General features: G+C 39.2%; 1 protein-coding gene across 1 annotated transcript in view; it reads right to left on the reverse strand.

Moving 5' to 3' along the window:
• Nucleotides 1–495: 495 nt before the first annotated feature.
• LOC128699370 (neurobeachin) overlaps nt 496–23,407 on the reverse strand; it is a 485,949-nt gene continuing 463,037 nt past the window's right edge. The window contains exon 3 of the mRNA XM_053792043.2: nt 496–838. Coding sequence (XP_053648018.1) covers nt 815–838 — 24 coding nt within the window. The 3' untranslated portion in view covers nt 496–814. The remainder of the gene's footprint in view (nt 839–23,407) is intronic.

A 23,407-nucleotide genomic window follows, 5' to 3' on the forward strand; every position in this document is an offset into this window, starting at 1 on the left:
ATGATACTGATGCTGACAATACATTTAGTAATGAAATTAATGATGATGATAATAGATGACATTGGCTGCCTATGACAATGCGGACATAAAAAATTCAGAATGATTACATCTAATTTGAAAGAGTGGAAGGCAGCTCCTCATAAAAAAAAGTAACATACTAGAATTACGTATTAAACAATAACAACTCAACTTTAAAGCTATAAAACCTATAAAAACTATTTTTAAGCGGTCACGAAAAATCGAGAATACAACTACTGTTATATTGCTATTAATAATAATAATAATTTATTATTCACTGTATAAATTTTACCATTTTGCGTTGGTAAGCAGGCAGACGATGTGTTATAATTTATTTTATAAAATTTCTGAAAAACAATGGATTTTAATCTAAGCCAAGTGAACTGTACATCGCTAGATAAGATTGCAGTTGTCGATTCATATATAACACCTACCTTCGCTTCTTAATTATTACCGACAGATTTTACCGACTTCGTTCAAAAGGGCGTGTACTCACCGACTGTGGTCTCCCCTCACGACTAACGAACGCTCACACACCATTCCTTGTTTCATGGTTAAGGAAGGGACGGATTAGGAGGTAGGTTGGTTGCCTAACAGCAGCCAGCACCTTAGCCCATCTCAGGAATGATGTACCTGGTATCTGGAGAACCTGACTTACCTGGTGAGAGTATTATTTTATTGTTGTCTCTCTTGTGGTGGTGGTAGGCAGGACCTAAACCTTCTCCAGGTAAGCAGCAGATAATCTCACCCACACACATACTGAACCCCAACACAAACCAGTTCAAGGACCCACTTACTACACCACGACACCTTCACTTACCTGAAAGAAAGGAAGATATGTTTTAGCATATTGAAAAATAGTTTAAAATAAGAAAATATATAGGCATAAAAGTAGTCAAATATGCATAATGCATATGAAATGTTTTCTGCAACTATGGCGAAAAAACATTAATTACAAAAATACACAAAATGCTAAAAAAAACTACAGTAAAAATTATTTTACATCAGCAACTATCCATAAATGTAACAAAGAGAAGGTGACATAAGCGCACGATGAACAAATCTCCAATTTTTTCCCTCTTCGGCCACAGAAAAAAAAATGTTTCCTGCCACCGGTCGTAATCATATGATGGTGAGGTGATCTGCGGGATGCGATCAAAGCTGACTCTATGGCAGTGATAAAATGCAATCACTGTTGTTGCATTGCGGTGCTGGACAACGTGGTGTCTACAAACAAAATTCCAGGGTGTGGCAACAGTTTGCTACGTGGCTGGTGACCAAAGCAGCAGCAGCTGCAGCCATGGCTCGGACTTCAGCAACAGCAGCTGCAGGCATGGCTGGGGGAGGGAGGCAACAGCTGCTTGCTTGCTCTCTCTCTCTCTCTCTGGCTGCTGGCCAGTTCTACCAAAACAATGTACATTACTCACCTTCCGTCACCCACCCATACACATGCACACACGATGTGAAGCTATAAAAAAAGAATGCGAAGGGAGAGGACTGAAACTGCATCGTGGGAAGACTAAAATAGGTTGCTAGGGTGGCCAAAAAAGTAACTGCCGTAGTTCAGTCCGAACGAAGGCAAGGTCATGCAATTCGAGGGGGGAGAATTAAGACAGGAGGCGGAATGTACACTACATGCAGGGAAATAACAATTATAGAGAAAAAAATTATCTGACCGAACATAATGACAGATCACATAAACCGTATAATTTCGGTAGCCTATACGAAACTGCCAAATCTCAGACTACCCTCAAGATGGGCACGCGTCCCAGCTCTGAGGAGCTGGATGAGATTTTCGCATTATTATCAGTGACAAACACGTAACAATATGTACTAGACATGTATCTCGTGTACACCTCAAGTACTGTATAAGCAATCTTTATATCAACAATGTATTTTTTAAGTCTTTTGTACCATATTATGTAATAAAATATACCTATTGGTACAACAATTAAAAGATGGGGTGGTAGGGAAAGTGGAATATTTTAAATGGCTTCAGGAAGAAATCCAATATTCTTCCTTGAAGCCTCTTTATCCACTTCTCAGAGGCTATTGGTCCCACAATTTGCACCAGAAGTGGACTCCATCATATATATATATATATATATATATATATATATATATATATATATATATATATATATATATATATATATATATATATATAATGTGCTGAATAAGTAAAACCTGCGATTTTGGCTTAAATAACAACGCATTTCTTGCCGAATGGGGCAAGCGAAAATTTGTGCGCAATAATTTCGCAAAAATCATTCTGAATAACGAAAAAATATATTTCATTGTGTTCGTTTATTATTAAATTATAGTAAACTTATATAAAATTTAATTAGTTGGATTAGGCTAAATTAAACTGCGCTTGTTATAACAAGGTTAGGTAAGTTTTCTAAGGTTCTTTTGGTACAAAATCATTAATTTTTATATTAACATTAATGAAAAAATATGCTTCTATAAATGCATAAGAATTTTTTTAGAAAGGACTTAATTTTAAATGAGTTCTTGCTAATTGACCAATTTTACCTATTCGGCACGACACACCAATACAGCTGTGTATACACAGCTGTATATGTAGGTATGCTACGTTTAAGAGACCAGAAGCCTGAGTATAAATCAGCAAACTTACACTTTCTCAAAGACATTAATGTTTCTCATTATAATCACAAATTTGAATGAAGAATAGAAAGTGTAATACCTTTGATATACCTTTGAAGAGTTTCGAGAGTTTATCTACTCTCTGGGCCCCGCTCATCTGGTGCTTGCCTGGTCAACCAGGCTGTTGCTGCTGGAGTCCCGCTGCCCCACATATCCATCACAGCCTGGTTGATCTGGCACCTGGTGAAGATACTTGTCCAGTTTCCTCTAGAAGGCTTCTACACTTGCCATTTTTTTTTACACAAAAGTTAACTATTTTTCGAAGACAGATTTCTTATCATAATTTTTTTCATCATACATCAGTTTAGATTTTGATTATTAAGGCAATATCACAGCCATTTAAAAGAATAACATCTTTGAAAGCATTCTTTAGTCTCTCTCTCTCTCTCTCTCTCTCTCTCTAAATGGAAAACTATGAGTGAGAAACTTAGTGTCAAGCCCACTTGTGTGAGAGGCGGAGACAGTAGACACAACTTGGGCAGGAGACCATTGCACTTGCCATTACTAATTACAGATATTTCTTCCAGTAAGTAACGAGACGCTGTAACTAAGGCGAGATATTTCCCAGGGGCAAGAAATGATGCTATTCATTAGCTTCTGGCATACATTACTTACAAGCTGCAGCACCCTGTCTTCAAGAAAAAGCATTAAACCCGTTGGAGCTGCCCATTTTCATAATTGCGAAACATCTTCATTCTTAAGAAAACGTTGGGTTTCTCCTCCATGACGTGAGAATATCGTTACATAAGCATAAGCGAGGCGCAGTATGTATTGGCCCTGGTGAGCGCTGCCAACACTGTCAAATAATATATATCGAATAAACTACAATTTTCAGGTTATCGTTATTACTGAGCTGATTTTTATATTTTTCACATATAGCGATAGTTGGAAACCGTTATAAGTCTCGGAAGGTTAAAAATGCAATACAAAGATGATTTATATACAACCACTAACATTCAAATAAGAAGCAAGGTGTAAGAATGCTTTAAAATTATGAATCTGATAATAAGCAGCGTTCGGAAACAACATATAACTTTTATAATACTTTCTAAATTTTCCTGATATCGTGGCACATTTTATTTGCATATTATTTCAACATGAATTAAAAGCATTTAAATACTCTTTCCATAAAAGGGATCTTTCTTACCAGTACTCTCTAAAAAATAATAATATATAACAAGACGTTCCTAAGTATAAACGGCATTAATCTACCAAATTGGCTTTCAAAAGAGAAAACATCTACAAAGTTTGTTATCAGCCAGGGAAACATCTCGACAATTCAACAGAGGCTGGAAAATTCTACAAAGTTGGACACCAAAAATGCGGACATGAAGAAAGTGGCATAACTATGAAGGACACAGACGCGGGGTGAGAGGGAGAGGTGTGGTTGAGAGATGAGGGGGGAGGAGAGGTTGGAAAGACGGGTGGGGTCGGCAGCACTTGAGGCGGGGAAGGTGCAGGAGCAGGTTGGTGGGTGTTTGGGAGGTAAGTGCTGATGGAGGAGGATGCAAAAAAAAAAAAAAGTAGATTGGCAGGTGGGTTGGTGCGCACTGAGTGCGGATGCAAGAGAACAGAAAGGTTAGTAGGTGGGCGGGTGAATGGTATCGGCTGTGTTAGAAAAAAATAGACGAAAAGGGAAATATCCTCACCCTTTATGCAGAAAGAGTTGCTGTGTTCTTATTCAAGTAAGCACCCTCTGTGGTGAGTGGCACTCCTCCCGGAGAAGAAGCCGCTACCCCTAAACACAAACCACTCAAACCTCACCACAACCTGAAGGTGACAGTGTCGTAAGAGTGTTTGGATACGGAAAACAGGAGGCAAACTGGAAAAGTGAAGACAGAGCACTACCTCCCAGCTCTCACAGATGCACTAAGACTCGCCACTGGATCTCAGTACATCAACTTAATACAAAAATAACATGCTTCCGTTTCCTCGTTTTAGTATCGTGTTGGGGGGTCCAACAAGTCGGCCACTGTGGAAGAGAGGTACACTTCTTGAGACATTTCGCTGTGTAGACCTTTATCAAGTCAGCTGATAGAGCTCTAGAGCGAATAGTTATTCCAGCAAAAGCTTGACCTTCACCAAGAGTGACTCACGTTAGTGGCAGCTTCAAACCAGTAATCTACTGCGACCAGAGTGAATTCAATAATCGTTTATGTGTACAAGAATCAAGGTTAGAAGTGATCAAGGTCCCAGGACCGAAACGTTTTCTAATAAATATGTTATAGTGTTTGCTTACGTGTCTTTCTAAACCAAGAATCAATCAAAACATACCAACTGACCTTTCTTGAATCTAGAATTCCTGTCACCCGACTGAGCGAGAGAATATAGAAACATTTTATGTGAAGCATTCACCTCGTGTGGATTACTCAGCCTCCGGACCAGCCTATACTCATTTTAATACGTCAATTTCCTAATGTTCCCTGTAAATTTACAAATATTTTGTTTATTTTATCTGGGTTAAACTTGGTTACATAAACCTAAAAGGAAAAAAAATTCGCTCAAAGATGCTACAACGAAGCAGCACAACACTACAACGTTGCATCATGACCTCAAAACGTAGCGCCCCAAAGTAGCATGGGAATGTTTCACTATAAGGTGGCATAAAAATGTTGCACCCCAAATAACGAGAATGTAGCAGCCACAAAGTAACAAAGTAGCACCCCAAATAACGGAGAGGCAAGCAGCGTGCATTAGGACACGGCACATTCCCTGTCAGATGTTTACTCTGCGAGAAAATCAATACATGAATGGTCTCTTTTGTTAAAAGTTCGTACGACTGTCTGCACCTTCTCCGCCTTTCACTAAAATTAACCTTGTTAAGTCATGGTCCTTTCTCTCGCCAATGTCATTTTTTTCATACTTAAAGTAAAAAACTGCTAAACACATGGTAAAAAATACATTACCTTGACAAATCATGCCAACCTACGCACAAATGCGCGTTCTGCATGTAGGAAATGATGCATGAAATACTTTTAATTTAACTGTTGGAACAAATTTCCCACTCTTGGTCCTCCAGAACTCAAGCTTCACAATATCCAACAATGACTTGTAATCTATGGCCTACTCCAGCCCAATGGAAATAAGTCACTTTGTCTTATGTTGGAGTTATCCTAAGTAATTTACACTATGTATGATAAGTGTACTTATGTGTACCTGTGCCTAAGTTACTAAGTTAGTTTAATATGTTTATTATGCACCCCATACCCATCCTGTGGGCGGTAGTCAAAAGATTACAGAGGTACATAATTGGTCCAGGGACTGGACTCCAAAGTTTTGATAGCTGAGCAAGTTACAGAGGTAATGAACTCACAATTTACAAAGGTAATGAACTCACAATTTACAAAGGTAATGAACTCACAATTTACAAAGGTAATGAACTCCAGGTAAGTCTGGTCACAATCAGGAGTGTAAGAAATAAGATAGATGAGCTAAGATTAATTGCAAGTGCAGGAAACATAGATATTATTGCTATAACAGAGACCTGGCTCAATCTGAAAGATAGAGAGATGCCCTCTGAATGCCACATACAAGGCTATAAATTATTCCACACTGACAGGGTCAACAGGAAAGGTGGTGGAGTAGCGATGTATGTCAGAGACAATTTAAATTGTTGTGTTAGACAAGATATTAAATTAGAAGCGTCAGCCACTGAATCTGTTTGGTTACAGCTTCTCGAGGGCCGAGAAAAACTAATTTTGGGTGTGATTTACAGGGCCCCAAATCTTGATAGGGAGTGCAGTAAACTTCTATGGGACGAAATTCGTAAGGCATCTACATACGAAAATGTTGTGCTAATGGGAGATTTCAACTATAGACAGATTGACTGGAGCAATTTGACAGGAAATTTAGAGTCAGGTGACTTTCTTGATACGATCCAGGATTGTTTTTTAAAACAGTTTGTGACAGAGCCAACTAGGGGAAATAACCTCCTTGACTTGGTTCTTGCCAGTAGGGAAACACTAATTAATAATCTTGAGGTTAATGATGAGCTTGGGGAAAGTGATCACAAATCACTCAGTTTTAATATATCATGGAATTCCCCTAATAATGGCAATCAAGTCTCCGTCCCTGACTTTCGCTTGGCTGATTTCATAGGACTGAAAAATTACTTAGGTGGGCTGAACTGGAATGACCTGACTAAGGGTCAGGTAGGTGGTGATGGTTGCCGATATGATGCTTTCCAGGGCATAGTTCTAGCTGCTCAGTCAAATTATGTTCCAAATAGGGAAATCAGATCAAACAAAAATGATCCTAAATGGATGAACAATAGATTAAAATATCTGATTGGTCAAAAGAGAGGCATATATAGGCAAATCAAAAGAGGAGAGGGGCAATTGAGAAATCGATATATTCAGTTAAAGAGAGAAATAAAAAAGGGAATTAGAAAAGCAAAAAGAGATTATGAGGTTAAAGTTGCAAGAGAATCGAAGACTAACCCAAAAGGATTCTTTCAGGTATACAGAAGTAAGATCAGGGACAAGATAGGCCCACTCAAAAGTTCCTCGGGTCAGCTCACTGACAGTGATAAGGAAATGTGTAGAATTTTTAACACATACTTCCTCTCAGTTTTTACACAGGAGGATACCAGCGATATTCCAGTAATGATAAATTATGTAGAACAGGACGATAATAAACTGTGCACTATTAGGGTCACAAGTGACATGGTCCTTAGGCAAATAGATAAATTAAAACCTAACAAATCCCCAGGCCCTGATGAACTGTATGCAAGGGTTCTAAAGGAATGTAAAGAGGAGCTTAGCACACCTTTGGCTAATCTTTTCAACATATCACTACAAACTGGCATGGTGCCAGATAAGTGGAAAATGGCAAATGTGATACCTATTTTCAAAACAGGTGACAGGTCCTTAGCTTCGAACTATAGACCAATAAGCCTAACCTCCATAGTGGGAAAATTTATGGAATCAATAATTGCCGAGGCAGTTCGTAGCCACCTTGAAAAGCATAAATTAATCAACGAATCTCAGCATGGTTTTACAAAGGGGCGTTCCTGCCTTACGAATTTATTAACTTTTTTCACTAAGGTATTTGAGGAGGTAGATCATGGTAATGAATATGATATTGTGTATATGGACTTCAGTAAGGCTTTTGACAGGGTCCCACATCAGAGACTATTGAGGAAAATTAAAGCACATGGAATAGGAGGAGAAATTTTTTCCTGGATAGAGGCATGGTTGACAAATAGGCAGCAGAGAGTTTGCATAAATGGGGAGAAATCAGAGTGGGGAAGTGTCACGAGCGGTGTTCCACAGGGGTCAGTGTTGGGCCCCCTGCTGTTCACAATCTACATAAACGACATAGATGAGGGCATAAAGAGCGACATCGGCAAATTTGCCGATGACACCAAAATAGGCCGTCGAATTCATTCTGACGAGGACATTCGAGCACTCCAGGAAGATTTGAATAGACTGATGCAGTGGTCGGAGAAGTGGCAGATGCAGTTTAATATAGACAAATGCAAAGTTCTAAATGTTGGACAGGACAATAACCATGCCACATATAAACTAAATAATGTAGATCTTAATATTACGGATTGTGAAAAAGATTTAGGAGTTCTGGTTAGCAGTAATCTGAAACCAAGACAACAGTGCATAAGTGTTCGCAATAAAGCTAATAGAATCCTTGGCTTCATATCAAGAAGCATAAATAATAGGAGTCCTCAGGTTGTTCTTCAACTCTATACATCCTTGGTTAGGCCTCATTTAGATTATGCTGCACAGTTTTGGTCACCTTATTACAGAATGGATATAAATTCTCTGGAAAATGTACAAAGGAGGATGACAAAGTTGATCCCATGTATCAGAAACCTTCCCTATGAGGATAGACTAAGGGCCCTGAATCTGCACTCTCTAGAAAGACGTAGAATTAGGGGGGATATGATTGAGGTGTATAAATGGAAGACAGGAATAAATAAAGGGGATGTAAATAGTGTGCTGAAAATATCTAGCCTAGACAGGACTCGCAGCAATGGTTTTAAGTTGGAAAAATTCAGATTCAGGAAGGATATAGGAAAGTACTGGTTTGGTAATAGAGTTGTGGATGAGTGGAACAAACTCCCAAGTACCGTTATAGAGGCCAGAACGTTGTGTAGCTTTAAAAATAGGTTGGATAAATACATGAGTGGATGTGGGTGGGTGTGAGTTAGACCTGATAGCTTGTGCTACCAGGTCGGTTGCCGTGTTCCTCCCTTAAGTCAATGTGACCTGACCTGACTAGGTTGGGTGCATTGGCTTAAGCCGGTAGGAGACTTGGACCTGCCTCGCATGGGCCAGTAGGCCTTCTGCAGTGTTCCTTCGTTCTTATGTTCTTATGACAAGTTACAAAGGTATTTACAGATTGCCTATCTGAATCTCCCTTCTCTTTCCCCCCCCCCCTCTCTCTCTCTCTCTATGAACTTAAATGTTACAAGTTCAACAAACAACTGTTTAAGAGCACTGCACATCCCTTTCTCCTTCACTCTCGACTGACTCCAGCCTTTCCCTTATAATCCTTCGCCTCCTCCTTCCCCTACCTACTAATCCTCCAGCCTCTCCTCCTTCCCCTACCTACTAATCCTCCAGCCTCTCCTCCTTCCCCTACCTACTAATCCTCCACTATCTCCTTCTCCTACCTACTGATTCTCCACTCCCTCCTCACTTGGAGTGGTGAGAATGTGGCCTTCATTTGTTAGACCAGTCCCTAAGTCCCCACCACAAACTACCAGCTTGTTCTCGCATTATTTTTTTTTGTCTCTCACCCCCCCTTCCCCACGCCCTACCGCTGCCTTCATACACGCCATCACCGTTGATTATTTTAGGAAAAATGTTAGGCATACACTGATAAGTTAGGAATAAATCAAGCACAGAAGACTCACAACGTAGTGAAATAGTATTCGGTTCTCATCTAAAAATCTAACTTGGAAAAAAAAAGACTAACTTGAAAAAAGCCTAACTTGAAAAAAGTCTAAGTGTAGAGTGTAGAGTCTACACTGAAGTAATTAAATCTGACGACCTAGGAGAGATGAACTAGAGAAAACGTTTACGGTGTTCAAAATACAAAATGATTTGGCAAGGCTTATAGGGATAGATTGGTTGAATTACAAGGACAGTAACAAGAGGTATGTCTACTTTCTATATCGCGGTCTTGGGCCAGGTCCGTCTGGTGCTTGCCTGGTCAACCAAGCTGTTGTTGCTGGTGGCCCACTGGTCCACATATCCATAACAACCTGGTTGATATGGCACCTGGTGAAGATGCTTGTCCAGTTTCCTCTTGAAGACTTCTACACTTGTCCCAACTTCTCTCTCTCTCTCTCCTCCGCTACTCTGAGCATATATTTAAGACTCTACGGTGCTCACAGTAATTTAAATGGAGAATACATTCAGAGTGATTTGAGGTGATCCCCATAGTCCGAATGCTTTATAAGTCTCTGAATGGCCTGTGTATATTTGTAGCTCGGATATCTAACCTGCCTTAAAAGAGACACGAAAAGAGAATGACTGGACTTGAAACGTGGCATGCTTCATCGTATATTTGTCGTTCCGAATAGGCAAATTATAATCATGAAGGAGCGCTAAACGCGTAGAATTATACAGCTCATCTGGGGGGATGGGAACCGGAGCACAGATCCAATTCCCTAGATCAAAAGCCCCTCACCAGCGTCAAGGAACCTCCCTTGAAGGGCCGAATAGGGAAAACTTGCGAATTTGGCTTAAACAGCAAGGATCTTCTTGCCGAATAAGGCAAGAGAAAATTGGTTTATGCAATTAATTTGCAAAAATCATTCTGAAACTAACGGAAAAATATATTGCATTGTGTTTATTATTAAACTGATTATTATTAAATTATTGTAAACATACCTAAAATATATTTAGTTGGATTAGACTAAATTAAATTGCGCTTGTTATAATAAGATTAGGTAATTTTTCTAGGGTTCTTTTGGTACAAAATTATTAATTTTTACATTAACATAAATGAAAAAAATATATCTTTGAACATAAGAGAAAGTTTTTAGAAAGGATTTCATTTTAAACGAGTTGTTGTTAATTGACCAATTTTACCTATTCGGCACGACATTATATATATATATATATATATATATATATATATATATATATATATATATATATATATATATATATATATATAGATCGTGTCGAATAGGCAAAACTTGCGATCTTGGCTTAAATAGCAACGCTCATCTTGCCATATAGGACAAGTGAAAATTTGTGTATGGAATAATTTCGCCAAAATCATTCTTAACCTAACGAAAAAAATATATTTCACTGTGTTTGTTTAGGATTAAATTATTGTAAACAAATCTAAAATATATTTAGTTGGGTTAGGCTAAAATAAATTGTTCTTGATATAATAAGGTTAGGTAAGTTTTCTAAGATTCTTTTGGTACAAAAGTATAATTTTTTAAATCAACTTTAATGAAAAAAATATATCTTTAAACGTGTAAGAGAAAATTTCAGAAAGGACTTAATTTTAAATGAGTTCTTGTTAATATATATATATATATATATATATATATATATATATATATATATATATATATATATATATATATATATCTCCCGCGAGAGACTTGGAAGTAACCACGATGCATTATGAATTTCCACATGGATGAAACGTCGAGTGATATATTCAAGAAGGGAATCTAAACTATCCACACGCTTCATAAACTGATTACAGAGACATGTTTAATTATAACTTTGCTGGTAATATATTAACTTAAGGTGACATGCCTCCAGAGCTAACACAGTTAACCTGAAACCAAACAATATATCATGAAGCATTATGGAACTTGGTGTCACTCCCTGACACACCAACATTATTGTCATTTCAACTCGAGTCGTCATTATATTAACAACAATGAACACTGCCACCTGAACTGCCTTCATTACACCAAGACTGAGAGTTGACTAAACACACAAATATTTTTAAAACACTAACTTAATTTTAAAAATAAAAAGAATAGTATGGTGCGGTATTGTACTTCCAGGACACTGACTTATCAACAGAGAAACGGATATGCCAAAAACGCTAACCCTTTAACACTATGTGGGCGCTGCACAAAATATATGCCCTTCCACCCTTCCCCTAACCCGACTCCCCCCCCCCCCGCCCCTACACACACACACCAACATGGGGTAATTCCCCCCTTCTCCTTACCTTTCCCACAACTATGGAATACTTTCCCCCTTTTCCTGAACCATATGATACATGATTAAAATTCATGTATCGAAAGAAATTTTATCAGAACTGTAAGTTTAATGACATATATTATTAAAAGTCAGCTTAAAATACTGTACTTAACCACAGTATAAAGGTCTCAACGAGAAAACTGCAACAATGGAACCATAGGCATCTCCGCCTGGCCAACGATATATTAGCTTGATTAAAGGGCCGACACGTCAGTTCGAAATCATTACCAGCACAAACATATTCACAGAGAAAATAACCCACTTTCGATATAATCATGGGCGCACGCTTGTCTTATGTAAGGAAATAATTTACTTACTCCCTATCACTCGAAATTTTTTTTCATTGGAATTTGACAAACTAGATGTAAAAGTGACCAAAATATGTTTAAGGTACACATGTTTACCAAAATGGCAGAGCTCAAGTATTTCATCAGGTGGTTCTTGCATAAAATAGTCATGAAAACCCAACATGAAGTCTGTGATCCACTGAGGGGAACTGTTAGAAAAATATAGCCAAACAAATAGAGAAAAACATGAGAATCAGTGAAACGTGCCTCAAAGTCTTCCACAGTGTAGGGTTCGAATAGAGTAAAGCGGCGGAATATAGACATCTATGAGAACAGGCGGATAAAAACCAAGCTGGCATTGAGAGTTGTGTAAAATTTTATTTGTGGCAACTAGAGAGAATATTGTGATTCGGAGTGATCAGACACTTAGTTTTATAAGTGCCCTTGATACAGAATGCACAGCGTACTTCCACACGCAGTGTATTAACAGTCACTTGTAATTCTTACTGATATATTAACAACAGTGCAGAACAGGCCACGGGGGGTGGAAATCTTTAGGCTCAAGGTCTTTCACACGTCTCCGTACGTTATCAGGAGCTACGCAATGTTGCAAGAGTAGCAACAGGTGGAATGAGAGGAAGGTTTCTCAAAGTAAGGTAACGTTGTGACACCAACCAGTTCCTGAGAGAACTGGTTGGCGTCACCACGCTAGCTTACTCTGGGAAACTTCCTCTCATCTCACCTGTTCCTACTCTTGCAACATTGCGTAGCTCCTGATGATGCACGGAGACGTGTGAAAAAAATCTTGAGCTGAAGATTTCCAACCCCCTTGGCTTATATTGCACTGTTAAGATCGCCTGTCTGCAATTGTATTACATTACTAACAGTGTAAAGTTCCAGTTTACACACACACACACACACACACATATATATATATATATATATATATATATATATATATATATATATATATATATATATATATATATATATATATATATATACACTTTTCAGCCGAAATTGACTTGACTTACTCGACGAGCATAATTTTATCTGCACACACAAATCGTTTCCCATGAAAATAAGAGGTCTGGCAAGCGGTGCAAAATACCACCAATGAAATGCAGGAGTGTAGTGAGCGCACTAAGAGGAACTCAATAAGTGTGAAGGGATGGATATTTTTCAGTCCCCTCCTTTCGTGCATAAGAGGGATTACCAACGAATCCCTGGCTGTCTTCAAGTGAGAACTTGACAAGTTTAAGTCAGTTCCTGATCAACCGGGATGTGATGCTTATTTTGAACTTCCTGCGATGAGCACGAAGTTCAAGGTAAGCATCACTGGCCATTCACCGGGAGACCTGGTCTGGGACCGGAGCGAGAGACACTGACCTTCACAACAACCTCCAGGTATTTACCACACACTACGAGCGAAAATTCATTGTGGCAATAAATCCGCGAAAATCAATCTCATCATCACCAAATTTTCAAGATCAGACTAGGTTGCTAAGCTAGTTTGGGTACAAAATAAGAAAAACTTGCCTTTATAATGTTCTAACAAATCGCATACATAGTAATCAACAAAGCAAAACCCTGAGGCTGTCACAGTAAAGTTCTGTTCCTCAAGCCACAGTAGTGAAAGAAGACTGTGAGGGATATGGGAGTGATAATGTCAAGAAATTCTTAAGTTCAAGAATCACAGCAATGTTGCCATCACAAAGGCAAGGAAACTGATAGGCTAGATAACTTAAACCGTGAAAACAAAAAAAAATAACAGGTCAATGATGATGCTCTAAATCTTTTGTGCTCTCCTCACTGGATTATTGCTGCACATTAACAGACTCTTCTCAGGCAAACAAAATCGCAGACCTGGAGAATATATATAGAGAACCTTCATTGGCTGTATACATTCAGTGACGCACCTAAATTATTATCCACTGAACTGTACTTCCTGGAACATAGAGAAGCATCATAATTTAAACAATGAAAAGTGTGGAGGGACTGATCCCAAATCTGCACAATGAAATTACTCCCTATGAGATCAAGAGGGTCGGCAGACGGTGCAAAATACCTCCAATCAACAGCAGGGACGCTGAGAGTTAAATCATTAAGAGCAAAGGGATCAAGACTTCAACACCTTTCCTTCATACACAGAGGGAATAGACTGTACCCCTCTATGTCTTCATAAATTAATTGGATAAATTCTTCAAGTTATTTCGGGATCAGCTGGGCTGAATTATTATAATTATGTGGAAGCGCTAAACTCGAGGGGGTCGTGCAATGTACGAGGAATAAGATAATTAGGTTTAATCAAAGGGAGAAAAGGGCAGCTCCAATTCCTTGGATACAGAGTTCTTAACCAGAATCAAGGGAAATTTTCTTTTTGAGAGAAAAGACTTTTCAGTAATTAATCTATCCGCCGACCTTCTAGGGAGTTTACAGAGTAACTTAACAGGAAGCTTCCCAAGTAATTAATCTTCAAAAGTGGCTGATTCCCAACTTCCAGATAGCTGATTGAGAACTTGATCGTGATGGTAGTTTATTCAATGATGTCTAAGGTAGTTTACCGAATAAGATACAAGGAGGTTCATTTAATATACATGACATATTATTAAACGAAAAACAAGGTAATTTATTCAGTAATTTACATAATAGTTTATTCAGTGATATACAAGGCAGTTTATCAACTAATGTACAAACAAGTCATACATTAGCAGCTATTCTAGAAAAATAAACTGACTCTGCCTTTTGTACAAAATTCATAACCATTTTAACTATTCTCAACTCCGCCATATCTTGCTAAATACTGGGCAGTGCAAATAACTCACAACCGCTTACGGACTACAGTGCAACGATTGTCTGTATTCATGTCTGCGTTAGCAACTCATTAAGAATGTTACCAATTGAAAAAATTGTAACCAGCTCATTACCACTGCAGCTTGCTTACCTAATACAAATGTTGGAGCCTTGATTACCGCCCACAGGATGGGTATTGGGAACATAATATATCCTTTAGGCTTCATTTTCTCAAACTGATTTTGCCCATGTTTTAAAAGAGGATTTTTTAAATACAATGTTGACTTCTAAAAATTACATTTAGATATTTAAAACACAGGAGGGAGGAACTAAAGGACAGAACACATTAGGCAGAATACAGGAAAACAAACCTTTCTTCTCTCCCTACCTCTTTCCTTTTATTTTTTGCCCTTATTTCTTTATTTTCCTTTATTCTGCCTAATGTGTTGTGTCCTTCAGTCCCCCCTTCCCTTGTGTTCCTGGTTCTCCCCCTTGTAGGCTCTCAGCTCTCCTGCAGTCCTCTTTTTTTTCTTGTCCTTGAGTATTAAAGTACACATTTTATAACCTAAGAAGAATTATAAAACATATTATAGTTGATATATAAAGAGGTCTAAGTCGCTGAATTGAATGCACACTGGGGTGATCAACCAACAGTCTGGTTGGTCACAAACCGGGCCGCGATTAACAGACGGAGGATCGAGCAACCATTACTGCTTACGTTGAATAACCCACTTGGGTTTAGAGCTTCATGAAATCCAATACAGTGTACACTGTTATATTAATGATATTCCGTACCGCTATATTAAAGATATTACGTACCGTTATATTAAACATTCTGTATCTTTATACTGAACATATTCTGTACCGTTATATCAAACATATTATGTACTGTTATATTAAACATATTCTTTAACAACAATGACGAAACTTATCCTCGTTATGTTTCTTTTAAAACAATATTAGTCATGTTTTACCTATGATTTACCTGTTACCTGTTTCGGGAGTTTTCCTACTCCTGCGGCCCAGCCTCCTTGTGTATTACAAGGTCGACCAGGCTGTGGTTTTTGGCGGCCAGCCGGCTCACATATCCATCACAACCTGGTGGGTATGCCACAGGCAGTGATCCAGTTTCCTCTTGGAAAGCGCCACAATACTTCGAGCACCATTTTTAATATCTGCCAGTAGCAGACTGAAAAATTAAAGCCTACGGATGTTGATACAGTGCTCTTATAATGTGCCCATGGCTCCCCTTCTCTTCATTGGGTCTATTTTACATTTCCGTATATCTCACTAGTATGTTATGGTAGTGTGCAGACTTGGGACCAGGTCCTCTAGTATCTTCTGTGTGACATCGCATACCTTTCTCGCCTGTTGTCACATTATCCAAGAACAAAGTCATTTAAAATCAAAACTACGAGCAAATACATATTTATGACAAAAACTATAATGAGTTTTATGGAAATAACCAATTCATACACGAACTCGTTTCTCATGTCGAGACAATGTGCCAGGACATATAATATATAGCCAAACCACAATGAAAGCTCCTCTCGTAAAATTGATCTTCCTCCGACCTTACCTCCACCGCTCCCTTTTACTTCTCTGGTCTCCTTCCTTTTCACGCTGTCTATCCATTCCCTCTTCATTTACCTCATACCCCCTTCCCCTCCTCTGTCCTTTCCACACACTCCGCTGTCAACCTCTTCCCCTTCATTTCTCTTTCTCTCTCTCATTTTTTACACAGGGTTCTACAAGATTACGTTCAGGGTGCCTAACTTTATTTACAAGCTCAGAATGGTTACCTACATTAGCTCATTTCAAAGCATTTTTATTGTTATATATACAAATAGTGAACAACATATAGTTGGAGCCATCTTTGGGCCAGCAATTTCATTTGGTCAACAGACTTTATTTCGTTGATATCGTTATACTGTATGAACGTGTTCCAGACTCGAGTTATCCTGGGAACATACGATCTCTTAATCAGCAGTTTTACTGAAAAGTAGAGACACGAGCCAGAGATCGACAACAGGACTACTATAAAAATCAATCCTACTTTTTTTTTTCTTCCCCCGCTCTCCGGACGGCATTCCTGGCCCACCCGTCCCTTCACTCATTCAGCAGCTGTCTTCCCTCCCTGCCACCCTTTCTGTCTTTCCTTAGATGCATTCTCTCTTTTCCTCCTTTCAAGTCAGTTGCCTACCTTACCTAGTACCTATCACCTTCTCCCCAGCTGAATTCTTTTCCTTTTTTTTTTTTGTCATTCTTGACGTAAATGCCTGCCTCCCCCTCTCCCTCTTCTTGGTTCTCTTTCTCTCATTGCTTCCCTCCCTCCCTCTCCTTATTGTAGCTACCTTCTCTCTCTCTCTCTCTCCTCCATCATTGATTCTATCCAATTTCACTCTCTAGTTCCAGGTTAGTGACATTTGCTCGTCTTTTTTTTTATGTTTTTCACTTTCCCTATGTATCACCCCTTCCCCTGCAACACCTTACTTCCCCCCCTCCTCTGCCACACCTTACCCCCCCCACCTCTGTCACACCTTACCTCACCCCTGGTCACTCCCTACCTCACTCATTAGCCACTTCCTATCTTCAAAGTTAAATGGACTCATGGAATTTTTCTTTTAAATGGGTCTTCATTTCCGAATTCCGATCGTTAATGATTAGTTCGTTGAGGTCATCCTATGGAGTGACCACCCCATGTAACATCAGAAGTAGTGTAAAAAATGTTCTGTGGTAACGCAGCCGCCTATCGTCTTCGGATGGACTCAGTAACCTCCAGTACGCAATTTATGATAACCATGGTGCAAGAGTAGCCTGCTCGCTTACTCAGTACTACTTTTTCATTGTGGCTAATACATACATACATACATACATAATTTATAAATGTGTGTGTGTATCTGTGTGTATTTTTTTTTATGTGTGTGTGTTCATCTAGTTGTGGTTGCAGGGGTCGATTCACAACTCCTGGCCCCGCCTCTTCACTGGTCGCTACTAGGTCACTCTTCCTGCTCCATGAGCTTTATCATACCTCTTTTTAGAGCTATCTATGGATCCTGCCTCCACTACATCACTTCCCAGACTATTCTACTTCCTGACAACTCTGAAGAAATACTTCCACGCATCCCTGTGGTTCATCTGAGTCTTCAACTTCCAACTGTGACCCCTTGTTGCTGTGTCTCATCTCTGGAACAGCCTGTCTGTCCACCCTATCGATTCCTCTCAGTATTTTATATATCGTTATCATATTCCCCCTATCTCTCCTATCCTCCATTGTCGTCAGGTCGATTTCTCTTAACCTCTCCTCGTAGGACATGCCCTTTAGCTCCGAGACTAGTCTTTTTGCAAACATAAGAACATTAAGAAGGAACAGTGCAGCAAGCCTGTTGGCCCATACTTGGCAGGTCCTTTACATATTCTACCCACTAACAGAATATTTGCCCAACCCACTCTTAGTGCTACCGTAACAAAAAGCTCTGATAAATCTATTTACTCATGTGCAAGCCCCACTCAAATCCAACCCCTCTCATTCATGTATTTATCCAATCTAAACCTGAAACTGCCTAAGGTTTAAGCTTCAATAACCCTAATAGGTAGACTGTTCCACTCATCAACTCCCCTAATTCCAAACCAATACTTTCCTATATCCTTTGTAAATCCAAACTTATCTAATTTGCACTTTCTCTAATTTCCTTACGTGCATGTGTGTGTGTGTGTGTGTGTGTGTGTGTGTGTGTGTGTGTGTGTGTGTGTGTGTGTGTGTGTGTGTGTGTGTGTGTGTGTGTGTGCGCGCGCGCAAGACAAGCTATGGGGATAGAAATCTTCGGCTCAAGTACTTTCACATGTCTCCATGCGTCATCAGAAGCTATGCAATGCTGCAAGAGTAGCACCAGGAGAAATGAGAGGAAGTTTTTTCAAAGGTAACGTGGTGATACCAGCTAGCTTTTATATATATATATATATATATATATATATATATATATATATATATATATATATATATATATATATATATATATATATATATATATATGTTAGTTACCATTTTGTCCTAGGCACATGTCGATTAGACACTAGGCCTGCTGTATATGCGTCTGTGTGTGTGTGTGTGTGTGTGTGTGTGTGTGTGTGTGTGTGTGTGTGTGTGTGTGTGTGTGTGTGTGTGTGTGTGTGTGTGTGTGTGTGTGTGCGCGCGCCAAGGAATCGAACCCATGTTTAGTGCGGTGTTGTTATTGATCAATACCACTTGTTCCGTGGGGTGTTTGGGTAGGTGTGTCCATGAGGAGACTTTCTACTGGTAGCAGATCCACTGACGGTTTCTTTAACATATTGCTTGACACACAGTTTAACCGAGCTGTGCTCTCCTCACTGATTCTTTCACCAGGTACTTAATCTCCTCATAATCTCTCATCTGATCCTCACCCATCTCAAACCCTCTCACATGATCTTTATCTTCCTCAAACACCCCTCCCCCTCATGTGCACCTAATCCTAGTCAACCCCCCCCCGTCACCTGATCCTTAGCCTAGTCAAACGTCTTTACTTTATTCTCAAAGACTTTCACCTAATCCTCATCCTACTCAAACCTTATCCTCAAAATCTTTCACCTGATGCGCATCCTCATCACACCGCCCTCGTTTGATCCTCTCTGCACCACTATTTTTCTTAATCGCCAACGCCGACCTCTCTCACTCTCTGGTGTTAAGACTAAACCGTTCTCGCCTGCGCCGTCGTTACATCCGCGGCCACAAACAGGAAGCTCCTAGTCCTCACCACTCCTGACATTAAAACCTTCTAACCGGAGGTAAAATTGCTTCCATTATGTAGGAAATACCTGGGGGGAGGGGGGACTAAGAGCCCCAACTTCAAAGCCTTTGTGGCATTTCCTACTCTTAATGGCTCTTTTCCAGGGCTGAAGGTCATGAACTAAAGGTGAATTTTATCCTCCTAGTTCAAATTAAATAGTTTTTAAACAAATTTACAGGTAAAGAGCTATTCTACCACGGCTCTTTTCAATGACCAGTTCTATCAAATGATATACTACCCGTTCCCCCCTAGGAATTGATACATGATACATAAGGTAAGAAGGAGCACTGCAGCAAGCCTGCTGGCCCACGCTTTGCAGGTCCAAGCCGATGATACTCTTAATACTCATAAGAGCATAAGAAAGAAGGTACACTGCAGCAGGTCTACTGGCCCATGTGAGGCAGATTCATGTCACCCCCCGGCTTGGACTAATGACCCACCTAGTCAGGTCACATCCACTTAAGAAAGGGGCACCGCATCAGACCCACTAGCACAGGCTAGTCACGTCCAGGTCACACCCACCCACCTATCTAGAAGCATCAGGATTCAAGAGATTTACCTATATGTCTCACCTCGTCTGGGAAATGAACCCAAGTCCTTTCATTGTAAGCCAGGCGCACTACAACTTCAAGCTACAGGTTTACCAATGGTGAGCGAATTTATGTTGATTAAAATCTACGTTTAAAATCTAGGTTTAGTTATAAGCAGTGCGTTTAATATGTGAAGACTTACTTCTGATTTATAAAGTGAATCGGTGACCTCAGCATTTCACATGAGATCACCACTACATTAAGAACATAAGAAAGAAGAAACACTGCAGCAGGCCTACTGGCTCATGAGAGGCAGGTCCAAGTCACCTCCCGGGCTTAATTAAACCAATGACCCATCTAGTCAGGTCAGATCACATCCACTTAAGTAACTTTCTCATTTTTTTTAAATGATTCATGCTGCAAGTGACTGGCTATAAACAAAAAAGTATATAAACGTATATACATGTAGTAAATATTAATGAAATACATGTAGATACATATATAAGTTAATATTTGCATACATACAGGAATATGAATGTGTATAAAAAATAAACCTACAAGAAGAATGTTGGGCTACTTAAAGAAGCGATGAAGAAGTATTTTCTCTAAGCTCTGCTAAAATCTGCTTCTTGAAACATTTTCTCCCAATTTTTCAAAGAGTTATTTGCGAGCTTGAGATGAGCTTTTGCCGAGTATATTAGAAACTTTTACTACAAGTGATAAAATAATAATAATATTATTATTATTATTATTATTACTATTATTGTCATCGTGACGTTCTTCACTATCATTACTACATTGCATTTAAAGACAGTAAACAAAATCCAATAAGTCATATTTTTGTATTATATTGGGCTATGTCTAATTAACGTAAACCAAATATGATAAAACAATAAAAAACAATATGCTACAAAGTATACATATAAAATTAGGTAATGACTTTTCTTTTTTATCAGTAAAACCAAATCATGCCTGCAGCTAAATTTTACCTAAATTGCTTTTAATCCTTTTGATAAATTAAAATTTCTACTCTGAAGTGACCCAATTTAAACTGCAATCGTAGCCAAATAAGCGACAGCTAAATAACATAATTACCATCTCTAATTAACCCTGGGCTGCTTCACTTTATATATATATATATATATATATATATATATATATATATATATATATATATATATATATATATATATATATATATATATATATATATTTGTGCCCACGAACGAGTGGTATTGATCAATAACAACACTGCGACTAGCCAAGGACTTGAACCCATGCTGCTTTGGTTTGCCTTATGGTGGGCGAAAACTCATGACGCTTTAATCCACTGGTCCAGTGGATTAAGGCGTCATGAGTTTTCGCCCACCATGAGGCAGGGCAAAGCAGCATGGGTTCGAGTCCTTGGCTAGTCGCAGTGTTGTTATATATATATATATATATATATATATATATATATATATATATATATATATATATATATATATATATATATATTTTATTTTTTTTATTATCACATCGGCCGATTCCCACCAAGGCAGGGTGGCCCGAAAAAGAAAAACTTTCACCATCATTCACTCCATCACTGTCTTGCCAGAAGGGTGCTTTACACTACAGTTTTTAAACTGCAACATTAACACCCCTCCTTCAGAGTGCAGGCACTGTACTTCCCATCTCCAGGACTCAAGTCCGGCCTGCCGGTTTCCCTGAATCCCTTCATAAATGTTACTTTGCTCACACTCCAACAGCACGTCAAGTATTAAAAACCATTTGTCTCCATTCACTCCTATCAAACACGCTCACGCATGCCTGCTGGAAGTCCAAGCCCCTCGCACACAAAACCTCCTTTACCCCCTCCCTCCAACCCTTCCTAGGCCGACCCCTACCCCGCCTTCCTTCCACTACAGACTGATACACTCTTGAAGTCATTCTGTTTCGCTCCATTCTCTCTACATGTCCGAACCACCTCAACAACCCTTCCTCAGCCCTCTGGACAACAGTTTTGGTAATCCCGCACCTCCTCCTAACTTCCAAACTACGAATTCTCTGCATTATATTCACACCACACATTGCCCTCAGACATGACATCTCCACTGCCTCCAGCCTTCTCCTCGCTGCAACATTCATCACCCACGCTTCACACCCATATAAGAGCGTTGGTAAAACTATACTCTCATACATTCCCCTCTTTGCCTCCAAGGACAAAGTTCTTTGTCTCCACAGACTCCTAAGTGCACCACTCACTCTTTTTCCCTCATCAATTCTATGATTCACCTCATCTTTCATAGACCCATCCGCTGACACGTCCACTCCCAAATATCTGAATACGTTCACCTCCTCCATACTCTCTCCCTCCAATCTGATATTCAATCTTTCATCACCTAATCTTTTTGTTATCCTCATAACCTTACTCTTTCCTGTATTCACCTTTAATTTTCTTCTTTTGCACACCCTACCAAATTCATCCACCAATCTCTGCAACTTCTCTTCAGAATCTCCCAAGAGCACAGTGTCATCAGCAAAGAGCAGCTGTGACAACTCCCACTTTGTGTGTGATTCTTTATCTTTTAACTCCACGCCTCTTGCCAAGACCCTCGCATTTACTTCTCTTACAACCCCATCTATATATATATTAAACAACCACGGTGACATCACACATCCTTGTCTAAGGCCTACTTTTACTGGGAAAAAATTTCCCTCTTTCCTACATACTCTAACTTGAGCCTCACTATCCTCGTAAAAACTCTTCACTGCTTTCAGTAACCTACCTCCTACACCATACACTTGCAACATCTGCCACATTGCCCCCCTATCCACCCTGTCATACGCCTTTTCCAAATCCATAAATGCCACAAAGACCTCTTTAGCCTTATCTAAATACTGTTCACTTATATGTTTCACTGTAAACACCTGGTCCACACACCCCCTACCTTTCCTAAAGCCTCCTTGTTCATCTGCTATCCTATTCTCCGTCTTACTCTTAATTCTTTCAATTATAACTCTACCATACACTTTACCAGGTACACTCAACAGACTTATCCCCCTATAATTTTTGCACTCTCTTTTATCCCCTTTGCCTTTATACAAAGGAACTATGCATG

This window comes from Cherax quadricarinatus, chromosome 61 (assembly GCF_038502225.1).
Source record: "Cherax quadricarinatus isolate ZL_2023a chromosome 61, ASM3850222v1, whole genome shotgun sequence".
NCBI lineage: Eukaryota > Metazoa > Arthropoda > Malacostraca > Decapoda > Parastacidae > Cherax > Cherax quadricarinatus.